We start from the raw sequence: 20,680 nt of genomic DNA on the forward strand, positions 1-20,680 counted from the left end.
ATCAAGGGCCATAACAAGATCATCTACTCATCAAGCTTGTTCATCTGTGATAGTTTGGAGCAAATCAGGCTCATAGTGTGGGAGGAGTTGCACACATAAAATTTCCTCTTTATTCTATGTAGCAAAACTATCAAGGGCCATAACTTCTTCACATGAAGAAGAAGTGAGACTAACCCACATCAGTTGGGAGCAAGCGATTTGAAGTCAGCGACCTTAACTACTCGGCTACTGAGGCCTCTGCATAACATTGTATTCAAAGTAGACTCTACATATCCTGCAGAACACTGTTTTCACAGTAATTCAGATTCTATATGTCCCAAAGAACACTGAATTCACAGTAATTAAGATTCCACATGTCCTGCAGAACATTGTATTCACTGTAATTCAGATTCTATATGTCCTTTAGAACATTACCTTCACACTAAATTAAAAACAAAAGACGTTTCAACTGAACATATTCATAACTTTATTGCCTCGTCATATTATATACACACATTTCTATTCTCCCTAAAGAGACAAAAAAATAAAACACCAAGGCCCATCAAAACAACAAAAAACATAGAGTAGTCTGTGGGGCCTGCATTAGGAAAACATCTCTAAGAAAATGATCATTCAGATGTATAGGACAGAACATTAATGAATTTATGGGTATTTGAAATATTTCTGGTAATATTTTATTAACATGTTGGTAATTTTGTTTAAAAAAACAAAAGACAGGCACACAAAATAATAATTAGTCATTAAAATAAAATGGTCGAGTAATTCAATGCCAAATTCAACATAATTAAGTCAGATATATATAAATACAAATATGGCCTTACCAACAGAAAACCTTAAATTTTCTTAAGTTAATTTCATTTATTTTATGTAAATATTTGCCACATTTGCAGAAACTATAAATTATCAAAGTGTGCTTAGAAGCTCTGGTTGTAAGTCTGGAACATACTCTTAGAAAGGAACCTTCCCATTGGTCAATTTCAAGCATGTGCTCAGTAACACACCAATCAAAAAGAATTTTAGAAACTGGTCTCCCAAACTAAATTTTATAACCCTCTGGCAAAGGCCTCGAATTTCTTTTTTCATTTATATCAGACATAGAGCTTCATTCAATATACAAAACATCTCTGAAAAAACTTTATAAGCTACTCAAAGCAAAAAAAGCAGCTTACAAATGATAAAGTAGTTTTTTCCCCGCTATAAAATTAACCAAACCTGTGAAAATGGCTGATCAATTCAACCATATCATATGAAATGAAATGTTGTATACTTTAGGATAACACCTGTACATAGGTCACACAGTTAATACAGCTATACTAAGTCACATGACTTTACAATGTGTCACATGATTTTATATTGGGTCACATGACTACAATTATACTGGATCACATGACAGCTATATTTAGAAGATGGGGAAAAAGCACCAATAACATTGTGATGATAGATGTATGAGGTGAAATAAACAAAATATACCCTTATAATTTATACTTTTATATCTGAGGGATTCATACATTATTTAAAATATATAACTGATAGACTTAGAATACAGGACCATACTCCAAGTGTTTATGTCAGCTTGTAGCTTTGGCTTCTAGGGGATGCAATAAAAGGTTGTTTTAAAAATTTTCTGAAACATCCAGTATGGACATGTCATTAGAAAAACTTCTTTCTAATCATGCTGATGCGAGTTTAAATTTTGATTACATCCGTTAGTTACACTTCTCTCAGGGAATAATAATTCTGTTCTTTGCTGGAACTACAGAAACTGATTCCCATTTTAATACTGACCCTAAAGGCGGAGCATTCCCCAAGGTCAAATCACTCATTTACATCAAGTCATATTGTTGTGAGCATTTTAAAAGATGTTGTGCATTACTGTACACTGCTAGAATATTCACATTTCCAATTATGGCTGGTTAAGTACATTCCAGAGCAGTATGCAATACTGGATCAATAAATAAAATGTACAAGAGTGAGAGAACTCTTAAATACAATACACGTATCATGTTTAGAATGATATTCATTGCTATATGATGTTTCAAGTACTATACAATGTATTTCATATACTAATGAGAACCAAAAAACTGTGATTTGTTTCTAAAACGTATTTCATCAGGAGGGATAAATGGTACAATAAATATATGTGATATGGAAAGATACACAAAAGAAACTAATCCAAACACTTCAAAACAAATTGCATACAATATCAATTTATTGAACGGCATAATATGTGATCTCTGTAAGTACTGAAATGTTATATCGAGAAAAAAATCCATTTTTATCACACAAAAGAACGCTAAATCAGAACTACATCAATTTTCAAAACAATATCAGTTTTTCATATTACAGGGGTGTACAGAACTTTTATTGTTTACTAAGTAATAGACCTGCCATGACACACACTAACACAATCAGTAGTATCTCTTTAGACTACAGATTTTCGTACTCAATTTTGCTGGTTCCCAGTTTTTTCAAAAAGCCGTGCAGTAATAATCATGTCTGATTTATGGACAAAGAATGCTGTAGTGTCATGCAAGAATACGAAATTGCACGAAAAGACGATGATCATGACAAGCCCACTACTGAAACTTGTTCAGTAACCATGTGGAAAAAATCTTTAATGTTTCATAACAGCTCTTAGTTTCTTTTTGTATTTGCAGTGGTTTTTTCCCCATGAAAAAAGAAAAATACATATAATGCAAAAAGGGTGTAACTGATCAAAGAAAATGTAGGTAAAATTCCTCAATAGTGTCAGTATCTAGAATGGACATTTATCTCAATTTGAAAAGGTACATACAATTTAATCTATGCAGACATGTTTTAGAAAAGGTGTACATTTATAACTCTGGAAAACTGTAAATAGGAGAAATCACAAATTAAGCAATAACACTTAATAATTCATTACTAATAAATATATAATACCTTCTCTTTACATATCATACTCTCAGGGGAGAAAATTTTGAACAATTTACTGAAATTACATCAAACTTGTGAAAGAAAACACACCGTCCAAAATATACACATATGTCAAAAATATGTTGTGTCAAACTAAAAGTATTTACACCAGACAATGTGTTCAGCAGATGATAGGATAAAGAAGGCATATGGTATTTGGAATACAGGAAAACACCAATCACTGGAGGTTGATAGGGTATAAGCAAAATGCCCATGTTACCAAAGTTTTGAGCCCAAAGTAATACAGCCGGATCATACAAATTGCTTGGCTTAGTCATGATGCTCCAGCCACTGATGCTCGAGCAAACTGTATTTCAGTGTAGTTCTAAACAGTTTTATCATAACTTCCCCACATGCACTGAAGATAGAGGTCAATTCATTAAAATCCTTAAGAAAACCAGTGTTTCGCTCATTAAACTGGATTAACCAAAATATTTCTGACTGGCTTTCTCAGTGGTTTGCAACTAAACTACAAGTATGTATTTTCAGTTATTGAGATCACCACAAATCCTTACTAGAATATGCAATCCATTTCAAGAATTTTTAGTGATCAGAGAGATAACGACTGGCTTCTTAAACTTTGCTACAAAAAAACAACAAAATGAGAAACAGTGCAATCTGCTTCCAACAAACACCACTGTTCAGACAAAGTAAGATGGTGCTTTGGAGGTTAATTTATAAAGAATGATACCTTATACTAAAAAGAATAGTTCTACCTTTATACAGAGGCGATTGCTCTACAAGTGTCCTTAAGAGAAGCTATACGGTAGTTGATACAAAACGAGGAATAAATTAAAACTGCAGATCTGACTATTATCACTCAATGCATATCAATGATTGAAATACAAATTCCAATAAAAGTGTTCCATCATCCACAGTTATATTTCAACAGCCTTTGAAATCTGACAATTTTAAAATGAAATTTAAAGATTTTTGCCTAAATGTTTGTTCTTCATCATGATTTTTGACTGAAGTATCAGAACAGTAATAAGTATTTTCAAAGCAGTTCTTCTAAAGCAAATTTGCCAAAGCAAACTTTTCTGAAGTAATTTGTCTAAAGTAGTCCACAATAGATAAAATAATGCAGGCATTGGTGAAATTATCAGTAATACATTATATACCAGGCAAAATGAACAGAAAAAAAAATCGAACAATACCATTAAATAATGTCCTTTACTCAAAATAAATCATGTGAGGGCAAGAAATAATAGCAATTGATAAAATCTAAGGCTAAAAAAATGTTTTGTTTCCAAGAACATTTATTCAAAATGTAAATAGTCGCTGAGGTTGTTAAATGACAATTTATGACAATCTTCCGACTTTGTGACAGAGGAAACCCCAGAAGCACTTCTAAGCAAAATTTCAGATTTTGTAAAACCAAGCTGTGAGGATCCAGAGTTTACAGGCCAGCATCCCTAACCACTGGACCCTTCACATTTTAGTATTACATCATTTTATTACATATTATTGAAGAAAGACAACTGTTTCTTCAATCTGTTTAAAAAACATATTGTATCAGTACCACATACACCCTCAATCCGGCCTCTTTTTGATTGGTGAAAGAAAATGCACCAAGAAACAAAACATTTAGTTAATACAGCCTAATTTAAAAACAAAATTTCATTCTACAAAAATATATAATAAAAAAAAAAAACATAATACATGTAAGTGTTTGAGTTGTGCAACATTTGAAATCTCGAAAGTTCCTTAATGTCTGCAAGTGTAAGACATACATATAGGTCATTCAATATATAATGCAGCCTTTGTTACAATGATCTTGAAGTCTTTGATAAATCTATGATTCAATGCTTTAAATTCTGTCGGACAGGGCGACATGTTAACCTTAAGCCTGCTGCCAGCATATGATTCTGCCTTTGCGACCAAGATCAGCCTGCATCTGCACTGTTCGCTATTCAATCAGTAAATTTTCAGTGAACATCCCTTTGAATAGTAAGTGGTATTGCTCAAACTGAATGACAGACCAGTCCATTTTAGAAATTTAGCAGGGTAAAGGTTAAGACCCCTGTAGGAATAAACAAAAATATTATGTCAGATTCTTTTCAATATATGGTGGCAAACCCCATTTTTACAAATAAATATATATATCACTGACAAGATAATAAGATTCAAGAACTTCTGTGGTATTCTGCTTTAGATTTATTCAATATATTCCTTAAAAAAATATAAAGCCAGCCACATTACATATTGAATGACTCTCGTATATCTGAGGTAACAGTTACTCAACATAGGTGTATTAATCTTTCAACATTTACTTTGGAATGGTTAGCACTTTTGTTTTAGTTCAATTAACAAAATTCAAAAATGAAATCTCTTTGCTTGAAAGGGTTATTGCGTTTACACCGTTACACTGTTCTTCTCCCATTACAAACAATCCAAAACGCATCTCTTTAATCTGACATTTATGAAACCATACTGACGGTCCGCCTACAAGAGTTCAAAACTGATCAAAATTAAATGTAAACAAATTTCCAGTTCTAACCCAGTTATAAATGTTAAGGTTTTAACAATGTATACAGTGTTTAACAGTGAACCACAAAATTTGTCGATTATATAATTTACAAAAATTTCATCGGTATCACACTACAAACTGTAAAATGTAATGTAAGCTGGTGACACAAAAGAAGTATCTGGCGAGGCTGGTGTGTATACAATAATCACCAAGTTTAAAAATCTGTCAATTATATGATTTACAAAAATTTCATAAGTATCACACTACTAAATTGTAAAATATCATGTAAGCTGGGTGGCATGAAAAAATTCCTGCAGAATAGTCTAACTTGTGTGTAACATCTTCAGTCTGTAAGGGATGCGGAGAAACCTGGAACTTTTTCTGTCAGGATCTTCTAAGAAAATCAACATTTATTTCAGAGTTCAAAAAATTAAATTTTCATTCCAATCAAACTTCAAATTTTAATTTCTGCAACAAAACGGGCCTAAAATGCTGAAAATCAATATAGTCCAGTTACAAATTTTTCAGTGCTGCTAATACTTGTCCAAATCTAAAGCATTTTTTTTTCCAAATATTTCCTCAAAATTTTGTCTGTTATCAAAATATTGAGTGACAAACACTCTTTATATATATATCAGGCTAACCCTTTAAATGCTACTTTAATGGCAATCATTTGGTGTGAGTAAAGATGTGTCTATTATTTCCGTAAATCACTTCCAAGAATCACTGTTGCTATGGAAAGTATGTGGTGAAAAGGGGAGTTATGAAGTCACATGACAACACACTGCTTGTGTCCGTTGCCCTTGGTCTTTAGGCGTGATTTGGGACGGTAATGCTCGAGGAAAGATAGCTGCTTGGCGTTGATAGCACCTCGTCTCTTCCTGTAAAGTAAGAGAACATTACATTAAAGGAGGAAGAGTAACTCTTGCTATACTAAGTCATGACAGTCAAAGTTGTTTCCCTTTAGTCATTTAATGAAAAACACCCAGGTTCCTGGCAACAGCTGCCCTACAGCATACCAACTTCAGGGCCTCCTCACAACAGCATAAGCAGGGCCCGAAACCCTCGAAATGAGGGGCAAGTGATTCAAGTTACCTAACTAAATTCATGGCCAAAATTGGTCACTAAGTTCCTGTCTGTTTCTATACAAAACTAAAATCGTACTTATTTTGCACAAATAATTATGTTAAAAACAGAAATGTTATGAAATTTAAATTTGCCTTGAGCATTATCTACGTAATAGTTATAGTATGTGTGAGAGTGTGTTACCAGGATATATCAGAGCTAGGGGTACATCGAGGATATTTTTCTCTGCACATATCGTCGAGGCCGGTAGGCCAAGACAGATATGTGAAGAGTAAAATACCGAGATGTACCCCTAGCTCTGATATATCCTGGTTACACACGAGCACTACATATTATAACTGTTTTATCGCATAGTTTATCATTAAAATTTATATATTATTTTCATTTGAAATTGGTTAATTATTATTTTTACTATTTAGATTCCCTTTCTGCGCCTCGCTGACTGAAACACTAAAACTTCTGTTTTAGAAAATGTGTTCCCCAGATAAAAGTACCCAACAAATTTCTGCATTGGTTTTAAATCTTTGCATTTCATTGGCCAGACATATTGTAAAACTTGTTGTTTTGTTTGTAAAAAAAAATCAAAGAAAAAGAAACATTTGAGAAATCTCAGAATTTCATATATTTCATGTATTTCTGAATTTGGCAATAACTATCAAGTTTTTGAAATATTCTGGTTTATTTATTCTTTTACTTTATAAATGTAGGTCTTTGTGACAATTCTTTCTCTGTGAACTGTAAACTGGAGCTAAAATCATCTTTTCTTTGAAAGGAAAAAATTATACTCCCTTGATAGGACCTCAACAGAGAAAAAGTGTTCCGATATATATCGGAACAGTTTTACTGTGCTGATATATATCGGAACACTTTTTTTCTTATGAAACTCCATAGAGATTTCCGTGTTGATATATATCGCAACAGTTTTGTAAGATATCAGCACAGTTTTGTAGTAATAATGTGTGTTACTATGTATAACATGCTGCAAAGATCAAGGGAAAATTGCCGCACTATGCGATAAATTATCATAAAGGATGGAGAAAAATGTACATACTGTCGAATGAGTTCAACTGCGTCTTCGTACTTCAGTCCACACTCAATCAGTGCTAGGGCCACTAACACAGGTGCTCTGTATAATGTAAGAAAAACGTTAGAAAAAAAAAAAAGCTGCTGCTGAAAATTAAACCATTTCCAAGAAAGGGAATAAAGAAAATGAATATTATCTTATGTCTATATTATTATAGAGCAAAAAATGTGCAGTTTGTATGCTTCCTTTTCGCTCAAAGGACCTAAAAACAAAATTCAAAGGCTACTTGTATCTTCCCTCACAGTCACCCTCTAAAACTCTTTGAATGTTCCTGTCACCCTCTAAAACTCTTTGAATATTCCTGTCACCCTCTAAAACTCCTTGACTGTTACATCCTTGAAGATATAACAACCGTCAAGTACATGTACTGGGAATATGCTTATCATTTTGAAAAAATTACAAATATTCCCGAACTCTGTCCATCAAGAAAATCTTTTTTTTTCCTGAATACCAGCCAGGAGTTTCTGGTGGTTTTACCAATGGCAGAAAAAACTTTTCTTGCCTACCTAGCAGGGAAGAGCAAGGTTGTACGGGTTGTATATCACCTTATCTTTTTCCCCAAGAAAAGAGACAAGCTACCTTTTGGGTAGGCAAGAAAAATGTTCTTAAATGTCTGTGTAGAATAGGTGTTTTTACAAAAAATTTAAATGCATGGATAGGAAACCTTGCTTTCTGTCCCTCAGGTCAGGAAACCCTGTTATACAGGCAGGTGTGTAAAATACTTATAGTTTTACACACACTGTGTAGAATGACTCTTGTGTTATAAATTAATTTTGTGTTTCAAACAATGTTGTTATACCATTTATGAATAGGGGTTAATTGATAATGAACTGGACATGAAATAGCAGGCTCCAATTCTGTCTTTCAGTTGAGACCTTAAAACTGGACAGACGCAATTCAAAAGTAAGTTCTCAAGTCATCTTCATAAGCGGAACATTCAACCTTAATTTTCATCAAGATTCTTGAAGGAGGCTTGACTGAACAGGATTCACATTCAATGCAAATTTTATTAAACCCTTCAAGAAATTTACAGCATACAGACAGGACAAGAATCTAGCCTCAAACATTTTGACTCTTAGCTGAGACCTTGACTGTAATCCATTGTCCAGCGCATCTGAAAAATGCATCTGCATTTGGTCTTGTTAGAGGATATATTCAATGGAAGTTCCATGAAGATATGGATGTGATGGTAATCCCAAGCTTAAATGTTGGAGCTTCACTTGTGACCTTGACCTTGAGCAAGCACACTTTTAAAGTGTCATTCAATTCAAGGTTCATTAACAACTTTAAATAGATTAAATAGATATGGGGCAGACATGAAATCTGACAATTTGAAAAGACTAATGGACAGGCTACAGCCCATCATCTCCTAATAAAACTGTTCGTTTTATTTAATATTTTCTGTTATTTGTCAAAGACATTTTGCAAGAAAAGGGACCTATCAAGCATAAATGGTTAAATGTGCGGAAAGAAACATCCAGCTCTCGGGTAACTCTTCTGGAGGTAGCTGCAAAATCTCTTGACCATCTATATAGTTACCCCTGAGCTGGATATTCCCATTTATACCAACAACCAATGAAAGATTCTTATTGTACCTTCCGAGTCCAGCTACACAGTGGACGGCTACACAACATCCTGGTTCTTCTTTGAACCTTGTCTTGAGAAGATTGAACCATTCATCAACAATCTTACTTGGTGGCGGGTTTCCGTCATCAAACTGCCAATCCTGCAAACAGTGAAGAAGCATGTACTCATTTTGTTCAACAATATTATCATAACAATAAGGTAGTTTTTCTTTATATATAATATATATATATATATTTTTTTTTTTTTTTTTGTTGGGTTTAATGTCGCACCGACACAATTATAGGTCATACCACGACTTTCCAGCTTTGATGGTGGAGGAAGACCCAACTTGGTGCCCCTCAGTGCATTATTTCTTAATGGGCGGTCACCTGGGTAGAACCATCGACCTTCCCTAAGCCAGCTGGACTGCTTCCTCACAGTGTAGCTCAAACTAACATCGATGAGGGGCATTGACCTGTAGTCAGCAACCTTAACCACACGGACACGGTGCCCCCTTTGTTCATTTTTTTAGTTTTACAGGTATATGCTGTATATTGGGTGATATTTCAGTGTTATTCATAGACGTCAAAGTTCAAGACATGCTTTGAGTGGTATTCATAGATATACATGTTCAATACAGAGACTTTGAGTGGTATTCTTAAGACAACCTTATTCTAGATAGATGTTTGAGTAATATTCATAGACATTCAAGTTTTAGACAGTAGTTTTGAAGGAAGACCCTGCTGCATGAAGAATTTTACACCACCCACAAGCAGTGTTTCGAACCCCCATCACTGAGTGACAAATGATTTAAAGTGAGCGACATTAACCACTCAACCATACAGACCCCTCAACAAAGTTTTTGAGGGTATTTAGGTATATTAACATTCAGGTTCTAGATGGAAGTTTTAAGTGGTATCTATTTGCATTCAAGTTCTAGAGTTTTTGAAAAGTATCTTTTTCATTAAAGTTAAAACAAGTCAACATAATTTCAACCATTAAAGGAAACTTTTGCCCAAAGTTTTGGTAAAGTAAGAGATTTCTAACCCACCAAGTGTAAAGATGATCAATATACTTGGCTGGCTCATTTTTACTTGTTAATTGTAACTACTGACCGAGATATACCATTCTGTGTTAAGTATATAAACAATTACTTGGAATACAAACACATTTCTCTGTTAGTGTTCCAAGTTAATAATCAAGATGCACTGTAACATATCTTTTTTACAGTTAGCATTATGTCTGCATAGCTAAGTCTGTATATAAACAGATTTCCAACATTCCTACATACAGACCTAGGATGACAGCTTGACATTTATATTCGTAACAAAACAAAATAAAAACTAACAGAGAAAGTAGGATAGTATAAATCTTCCTAACAATATACCAGCTGAAAAAAACCAGAAGATTATCTCATTGTCACTTCAGATCTACCCTTTCTGAAGACTTCCCTGTACAGAAAACTGCCAAATTATCATCTTACATCTGTACCACTGGTTACAGACAAAACATACAACAACACAACAATAAACACCTTCAGTCATTCATCTATCACAGGTAATATCTGGCAGAATTCCTCCCAACATTTGCCAACAATCTGTTGCTTAACCAAATTACATTTCCCTAGATCTATTATTGTTCAATGTTTTGTTATAGTAGCAGACACTTCAAAGAGAAATATCACCAATGTTAGTTTTTTGATCTTCAAAGGGAAATAACTTATACAGTAAGAATTCTGGATACTTCAAAGGGAAGTAATCAATGTTACAGTAACTTGAAAGTTCTTTTTTTTTTTATCCCTAATATAAATGGTGCAGAATGTTAAAACACCTCAACTGCTTACATAACTGTGCATATATCAAAAATGTAACATTTAAACTATTCTTTTCCTACTATTTCGGTTCTTATCCAATAAATTTGAGCCGCGCCATGAGAAAACCAACATAGTGCATTTGCGACCTGCATGGATCCAGATCAGTCTGCGCATCCACGCAGTCTGGTCAGGATCCATGCTGTTCACTAATGGGTTTCTCTAATTGCAATAGGCTTTGAAAGCAAACAGCATGGATCCTGACCAGACTGCGCGGATGCGCAGGCTGGTCTGGATCCATGCTGGTTGCAAATGCACAATGTTGGTTTTCACATGGCACGGCTCAAATTATCATGCTTGAATTATCAGAGTTACAGCAATGTTGCTGGATCTTCTAGGGGAAATAACTTACACAGCTATTCTACAAAGGGAAATAATTTGTGTTACACTTGCTGCATCTTCAAGGAAAAATAATTTACACATTTAGAAAGCTGAATTCTTCAAGGGGAGTTAATCAAGTTGTACATCTAGACCTTTCAAAGGGAGATAAATTATGTAATAAGCTAATTATAAAGTGAAAAATAAAATTAGACTGTGACCTCTCAGTGTTTAAATTTAATTATGGTCCATCTGCCCTTTCAGACATAATGAGGCATGAATGCTACATAAAATATAGACCACTGTGACCTCTCTCCACATCACCCACACCCCATCCCCAACACCAAATCGGCACAACTTCCTAAATCTCAACTATGAGACAGTAAACAAAACTGATACAAAATTATATTTTTTTTTTTTTGAAGAAAATGCCAATTATCCTTATTAAAAATATAAAACACTGCAGCTGTACAATAATACTCGATAATGTCGAGGATTCCTCATTCTCCCATTTCATTTTATAACATAAATTTTTAGCTGGCATTCAAATTCAAGATTTAGGATCCAATGAAGTATTTTCGCTCACATAATTACCACTTCAATATTCTATTAAATCTGAAATAGCTATTCATTTGTAAATGGACTCTGAGACACCCTCATTATTTAACAATCTTTAATACAACTTGAATAATCATTACATAATTATACTGTGAAATGAAACAAGTTTTCGGTCCTCTTAACACAAAGCAAATTTTACTTCTGCCGTGTTATCAAGTACATTACCTCCTGCTGCTATGTCTAACCACTACCATGTATGTAAGTATGGCTGAATATAAAAAATTTTGTTAACCCTTACCCTGCTGAATTTTTATAATGTTTAATGAACTTGTCACTATCTTTCAATTTGGACAGTACCATTAACTATTTAAAGGGGTGCTTACAAAAAAAGATACATAACTGAATAGTGAACAGTGCAGATCATGATCAAACTACATGGAATGTGCAGGCTGATCGTGATCTACACTGGTCGCAAATTTGCAATATTTCGTTGATCGGTATAGTCTTTAAGTTGGTTGACAATGAATTCTCACGGGAGTTAAGAAAGTTGCGACTAGCTTATCATTTCCTTCTGCAACCTTGTTTATTTCTCCAACCACCAAGCCGGCACACCTGCCTCCGTTACAATGCCCTTTACCTTGCTAACAAGAATACAGGATACAACAACATAATAAATCAATACAGCCGCCAACACACTAGACAGTCCAAAGTTTCTTGGCTTGATGACAATGTCTGTAAGTCACACAATGTTTGACCTCCGTGCCAATATTCTTATTAACACAAAACAATCTTACACAATATTTGACCTCCACCAATATTCTTATTAACATAAAACAATATATGAGCCGTGCCATGAGAAAACCAATATAGTGGGTTTGCGACCAGCATGGATCCAGACCAGCCTGCGCATCCGCGCAGTCTGGTCAGGATCCATGCTGTTCGCTTTCAAAGTCTTTTGCCATTAGAGAAACTTTTAGCGAACAGCATGGATCCTGCAGAAGGAAATGATAAGCTAGTCGCAACTTTCTTAACTCCCTGGTCTGGATCCATGCTGGTCGCAAACCCACTATGTTGGTTTTCTCATGGCACGGCTCATATACAGTAGCAAATAATGGGAAACTCCTCAAATAAACATGAAATAGAGCTTGTTTGATCTCAACAGTAGCTAGGGATGGGTAAATTAAGGAATTTTGTATTGTCACATAACCTGATATGACAATACCAAATTAATATACTATATTAAATATGTGAAAAGTGGTGGTTAAAAGGAACTCCAAAGTAGAGGTGTACATGTTTGCATTTGCCTATCAGCTATACAAGCACCATAGCCTGGTATGCTAGAGATTCTAAACAAATTGCTAACCTGTTCCCTTCAATAAAATTCCAACTTCTTCACATGCATCAGATGTGGAGGACAATTGGTTTCAGACACAATGTCTTGTATCAAATCATCATGGAGAACATACGCATCACTCAAACTTACAACCCAACGATCTATATATATGTACCATATTTATTGTGCTAAGCCAATATCTATTTAGATTTAGATTCTGACAATTTCCCGACATGTATTGGAGACGAAGGACACACTGTCGTCGGTCAGCGAAAATACCTAAATTCATAGTATTGTATACAACCTATACCTGTAATTTCAGGAGAAAATAACTCAATACTTGTACAAAGAGGAATGAAAATCTTGATTTACATGCCTGTAAATGACCCTTACTACAGAAGAAAAAGCCCTTATCACTATGGGAGTGTGCGTAGTCTGTGTTCAGACCCTGTGTGTTGTTTACAGGAGGTAACTCCTGAGGCTATTCAAATTTTGTATAATTATGTCCCTTTTCTTCTCAAAACACCAGATTATCAGAGATGAGAAAGATTGATCAGAATATATAAGAGAAATGATTAAAAAATTAAAGATTATAGAGTCTGTCGCCAGACTAGAGTGAGTATAGGGTCCATTCATTATTCTGTTCTTTTATTTACCAATTTAAAAACTGAACTTTTTGAACTATTCAATACTCTACCGAGCTAATAAAGTTATCTCTGATTTAAATACATGTAAAGAATTTGAAGTATGTGACCTTGTGTGGGCGATACATTTTGTTCATGATACATGATATACATACTGAGTGACAGTAAAATCCCACTATACAGATGGTTGATTTTGATTAAATTCACATTATCAATTGTGTCCCAACTGGGAAAATAGTTTTATTAACTATTGGCCTGCTGTTGGCAAGTGATTCTGCCTTTGTGACCAGTGCAGACTAAGATCAGCCAGCACGTCTGTGATGGCTGATCATGGTCTGCACTGTTCGTTATTCAGTCAGTAAATGTTCAGTAAACACCCCTTCAAATTAAATGGCAAATAGTACGTGTTTTTTCCCAATTTCAATGCTAAATTTTCCAAAGTTAAATGTTTTTACTCTTTTTTTTCCCTCAACTTGTTCAAACAAGACTGTACCTATGAAAACTTAAAAACATTTGAAACACAGGACAATATGCTAACTCTATGCATTTATGACTATTTTTTCCCTAAAAAAGTATGACTTTTCACAATTCCTAATTTAGACGTTTTACGACTCAAACTGAAACTGAATAATTTGATATTACGCCTATTTTTATACAATGATATATTCAATGGCATTGTACATAATAATAATAATGATTTTTATAACAATATTAATAATGACAATAATAATAACAGCCTTATTGTAACAAACAGTCATGACCGCACCCCTCCCCTTGAGGTCATTATACCCCAATTGCGAATACCATTGCTTAAAGGCAATAAAGCATCACATGGTAGCCCAGACTAGCTGCATATAGAGGTTCAAACCCTCCCGCACCCCCCTCCCCCACCCGGTTAATGGTGCTATCATACACTATTTAAGAAAGACATACTACACACTAACCTACCCATAGAGCCTTACCAACAAGTGTGTTTAATTAAACAAACCTTGGAAAAGTAAATGTTGAAATGTAAAACCTTTTACAAAAATTTAAGAACTATCACCTGCTGTTTTCGCATAAAAAAAATTTAAAACAATGCAGCGAAATCTCTGAAATACAGTGTCTAAAGATTGTTTTTGAATGTTTCAAGTGATTTACTTTTGCATAGTTCTAACGGCAGTTTATTCCAATGTTTTGGACCAATAGTACAGAAACTTCTATCATTGAATGTTTTGCACTTGTTGTATAGAACAACAAACACACACATGTTGACTCAATTTTCCCAATTGTAAAGGCCCCACCTTAAGTTTCTCAAGAATCCCAAATCACTAAAAAATTCAGAAACTGCAAAGTCGGCTTTTTATAAAATTACGAAATAATTATCTGTCACAAATTTTCTTCAGTGACTTTTTATTAAATTTAGTATCAATGCATGCAGAATTTGAACACAATGCAGTGTGGCAACCCATATAAATCTAATATTTCTTTTATCTTTCTACAGTTTCAGGAAATGAAACTCAAACAAAATATTTATGGACTGTATCTACATACAATGGGAACAAATATTGTGTATAATCTAAAAAAGCTTCTGGTGACAAAGATATCTGTGATCAGAATCCCTTAGGAGCTCTTTGTCATATCAATCAATTGTAGTCTGCAGCTCACAAGGGTTTGTCTGATAATTTCTCTGTAATATTCTTGGATATATTTACTTGTAATAGTCCATACATTGCACATACACCAAACATACAATTTGTCTTTTTTTTCTGTTTCTGAGAGTGGGGTGGAGTTGGGGTTGGGGGATGTGGAGAGGGATATCAGGTCAAACAAAGCAGTTGCAACAGATTTTATTACATAAGGTGCACCCAGCAATGGCAGGCCCCTGCACAACAAGAGCAGTCAGAAGAGACGGCGTTCCCAACTATAACAATACTGGACAGTGAAATAGTGCATATCTGTGGTAACTACACCTTTAACTGGAGTAATCAATCTGTAAACATTTTATGTGCAAAGTCTCTGAATTGATGACATGAAGAAAATTAGCAGTATGGGTTTCACCTGTGTCAATGTCACCAATATATACATTTCATGGACCTAAACATTATTCAAGCATAAAAGGGGCCTAAATCATTGAATTTTTCTGCCAGAGAAATGGAAAGAGCATCTATCTAAGTTTGAAGCAAATCCATTCATTAATAAGAGAGATAAAGCAGATGTGCTTCAAAGAGCGAGTAGGGGATAGTACTCCACATATTTTGTAAAGTTGAGCGAAAACCTGACCTGATGATACCGAATGACCAAAACAAATAATCATGAGAGACTGAGCAAAGAAAACATTTTAAACAAAAGTTTTGCACTTCGCAGCAAGGTCCCTTCCATCATGTCTATCATTCAATTAACCAGTTACAAAAATTACAAACCAGCACTCGGATTCCTTCAATTATCAAGCTGTGCGTCTTGTATGCGATTTCACGCACGAATCAATCTTAGCACCACGTTCTTCAACTCCTGAAAAAATGAGCAACATAAATATGCACGACAGTAAAACATGATGTAGCGACTTGACCAATTGCAGTTCATTTATAATACACTTTTATAATACTGATAAAATCATAACATTGATTAATTCTCAATCTGGTATATATATGTTTGCTAGGGCATACTTCAAAGAAAGATACATCCTATAATGACATACAAAATACAATTTCCTGATAAAATAAATTCAAACTTCGCCTCCTTAACCTTTTAATAAATCAGTAATACAAAACATTTAAATAATATGAATTCTTTTCCAGCAGTGGAGGAGCTAGTGACTTCTCGGAATTTTGAAGATAAGATAGGTACTAGAATAATGGCAGGACCTTCTGCAAGACAACTGAGGAGCTTCCTCACACAGGAAGAATTCTTCCACGAATATACTACAACCAACCTTCCTGGCTGTATTTATCTTGTAAGCCCTAAAGGAAGAACCAGAGACCTTTGCAAGACAGGCGAGAAGCCTACTCATACAGGAAGAATTCACCCTCCGATATACTACACCAGCACTTCCTGGTCGTACTTGTCTCGCAACTGCCTTTGACGGAAGAGCTTGTGACGGCCTATTGAGATCTTAGTCCTGTATGTGGTAACTTTATGCGAGACCGGAGAAATACAACCTACAATTTATCCCACACCTGACCTTGTGGCCTATTTATACTCTTTTGTGACATGTACTGGAGAATTGCCCAGGGTCATCCTTAACTTGACCTGTACTGAATACTGGATAGTATTTGCATTGGTTTTATATATATATTTACAATTCCTTGCTTTGTTTTATAATAGCGATGGATTCATTTCTTTTAATTAAATTTGTGAAACAAGCAACTCCCGAATTCAAACCTGTCCGAAATATCTATCAGTATAAATCAACCAGAAAGCTATCTGTCAAATCACCAAATCGTGACAAGAAAAGTACTGAATCTTATGAACAATAAACAATACACAATTTAAAACTGATGATCCGTGTAAAAAACCTATCACAACGATTGGCATTTTTTGAGCCTTATATTATTCACGTGCTATACTGGGACGCTTTGCCTGTCAATGCTTTTTAATTCATACCAGAACATGGATTTCTGTATAAACCATAAAAAAGATGCAAACGGTTAAAAAGTCCATCTGCTAAACTAAATCAGGTGAGCACACATCTATTGGGGGGGGGGGGGGGGGGGGGGGTAAGATGTACAATTACCTCTATAAATTTGTCCATAGTGGCATCTGTTGGACGATCCATTATCAAGAACCTCATATTTTTATAGTCGATTTCCGCAGGTTCTGGTCGTCTGGTCTTCATTATGTTTGTTGACATTGGCAAATTGTAATCCCCAATAAAAAATACAGAAATTCAAACCAACTTTGGTTTTAATCCAACTATTGCGTGAATCATTAAAGTATCACCGGAACTGGCTACCCATAAGCACTATTCCAAAGGTATTCTTTTTTTCAGATCTTTGTCACGTATATATACACAGATTCAATTCTGTACAATTTTTCGTCGATTATTCAACTTTGGCGTTATATTATAAAGAGTGATATATACATCTGTAGATCTAAACAAACTATTAAAATCTATCCCTTTCAACAAAAGAACAAAGATGAACAAATAAATAAATAGAACTATGTGCACTAATTTCTGATGCAAATGAGGATCTAATCTAGAACCAAAGTATATTTCTATCTAAATGACACAGTGTCGGTAATGATGCGCTCTTTACTAAGCCTTGCCCGTTAATATCTGGATTTGCCCTGTGTCTCCCTGACAGAGAATATTTCTGGATCGAACAGTGTCCACTGTTTGCAATGCGCTTGAAAAATTCTCCTCGAAGTCTGCGTACAGAGAACACTTGAATGGCTGACACAAAATCGCCTTCGAATTTCCGTACAACGCAGCCCAATTCTGCTTTGAATCCTTGTACGGTTTTAAGTACACCACTATCTAGAGTGTTTACACCCCTATCACTCTCCACTTCCGGCACAAAGTAATGTACGATGAAAGACAATTGGGCCCCGAACTGCGGGTTCTTTCCAGTAGCTTCGCCCATCCAAACGCACCTTAACCCATCCAGAATGCCGGTTACAAGGTCAGGGGGGATCAAGGTCCAGGTTGCGCATCCAAAAGGAATAATGTTTAGCACCTGAAGTATATTTAGAAACAAATATTAAAACAACAACGAAACCAAACAATACTAAAACTAAATGCCTTGCCACCTAAGCAGTCAAAGTCAGTTGTGTTGACAACACGCATTCATTGCTGTTTATGGTGATCTATGTAAATTATTTTACCACAAGTCAGTATACAAACCTGTATTGCATGCAGAAAGTGCATCTAACAAAGCTTCATGTACCAACACAACCAACTGCATTCCAGCTATGATCCCTACGGAAAGTTGAGCCTCTAGGACTTGATCTTACTTGATTCTACTATATAATGAAGAAGTAAAATAACTTGAACTGAATGGAGGAAAAAGCTTCATAGCATAAACTTTGATAAAATTTTGAAAATGAACAACATACACGTCCCAAACTTACTCTGTCTACCTGTGAAAATTAAATTATGTTAAAACAATTTTCATCATCTTTAACTAAAAGTTTATGAATCCTCCTTTTTTATCATTATTGTAGCATAAAACTGCTGTTTTTGTCATTTTTCAGGTATTTTAACAGAGTAATTGTGTATTAATGGAGGGATTCTTCCACATGATTATCACGCTCAGTGCTGTTAACTTGTATGTTATATACAGTCGAACTTCTTTTGCTCTGTCAGCAAAATTTATTTGAGTTATGGACAGTAGGAAATTGAACAAAATACACAAAATAGATAATATAAGGATTTTGCCATGACCTGATGACGAGTTTGAGCAAAGGATGGTGATTGAATTATCAGAGTTTGAGTGAGGTAGGTTTGCCGCTTTGTGCATTCCACCGCAGAACATATTACCGCCCTATAATGTATATACTTCAAGTTAAAACTCTGGCGGACATACAGACAGGGGTTAATCTAAAAGCCCCTCAAAAGTATCGTAAAGTACTGCCCATTCTAGTTAAAAAATAGTCAAAAACATGCATTCAATGTTTTCATTTTAAAAATATTTACCTTTAAAAATGACGACTGATTGTACTAGCCAGGTTGCTTCACACGTGAACGTGTTGTGCCAAGCAATATTCGCCACTGTTTGTCAGAAACTCCATAAAAGTATGGCCAAGTTCACCAAAGAACTGGAAATAGAAAAATATCATCACATTAACAACATGCATTAAGATATATGCAAATACAATCTGAGTAACTGTTCTGTCACCTCGCATACGTGTTACGTGCTTGTTGGGTTTAACGTCACACAGACACAATTCAGGTCATATGGAAACTCTCCAGCTTTTATGGTGGAGGAAGACCCTAGGGGTCCCTCCGTGCATTATTTCATCACAGGTGGGCACCTGGATAGAACCAGCAGCCTTCCATAAGCCAGCTGGATATTTCCCCTAATGAAGAATTCAATGCCCTGTGTGAGGCTTGAACCAAAATCAGTGAGGGGCAAGTGATTTGAAGTCAGTGACCATAACCACTCGGCCACTGAGTCGTCTGATATGTGTTTAAGCCATTATCCAGTTAGAACTGCAGTCAAACATCTCCTATCAAACTCACAACCACTTGCCATCAAGTCCGTTACAAGAACATTGCATCCACTAAGATAGTGGATCCCTAATGACAAATGGCAATTTTTCTGGAATCTTTTGGCATTTATCCCTCATTAATGTAGTTCACATGACCTTCTGTGCTATGAGGGTATGCCGCAATCTCACAGACACTACCTAACTGTAAGGAAATCACCACTTTTCACACAAACTGTGAGAAAGTACCTTTAAATGTCTTGTTCCTTTTCTATTTATGATCTGTATAACATAGTTAACCCACTGACCTCTTCACAGATATTCATATTACAAAGGTTAAAAGTTTACATGTCTTACAGTATATACCTATTACAATATGTCACCATGAAATGACAGTTAGCATACTATAGCTCAATCATATACCTTGCAGGCAGTAACTGTTGCTATTTCAAAGAATAATTGTATTGCATAAAAAAAGAAAAATACACTTAGGAACTTTTTTTTATACAATAACAATTGACAGTGACATATAGGAGGCCAAGACAATGTGTTTAACCTTTACCCTGCTAAATTTCCAAAATGGACTGGTCTGTCGTTCAAATTAGACAGTACCACTTGCTTATAAAAGGGATGTTCACTGAAAATTTACAGACTGAATAGCAAACAGTGTAGA

At 35.0% G+C, this 20,680-nt stretch overlaps 1 protein-coding gene across 1 annotated transcript; it reads right to left on the reverse strand.

The window, feature by feature from the left end:
* Positions 1-442: 442 nt before the first annotated feature.
* Positions 443-18,533, reverse strand: LOC123539709 (protein tyrosine phosphatase type IVA 2-like). Its single transcript, XM_053526746.1, has 4 exons — positions 17,594-18,533; positions 9,188-9,318; positions 7,560-7,634; positions 443-6,303 (listed from the first exon to the last, which is right to left on the reverse strand). Exons 1-4 carry the CDS (start codon positions 17,708-17,710, stop codon positions 6,192-6,194), a joined length of 435 nt encoding a protein of 144 aa, XP_053382721.1. The 5' UTR covers positions 17,711-18,533; the 3' UTR covers positions 443-6,191.
* Between the last annotated feature and the right edge of the window lie 2,147 nt (positions 18,534-20,680).

This window comes from Mercenaria mercenaria, chromosome 16 (assembly GCF_021730395.1).
Source record: "Mercenaria mercenaria strain notata chromosome 16, MADL_Memer_1, whole genome shotgun sequence".
Classification (NCBI taxonomy): domain Eukaryota; kingdom Metazoa; phylum Mollusca; class Bivalvia; order Venerida; family Veneridae; genus Mercenaria; species Mercenaria mercenaria.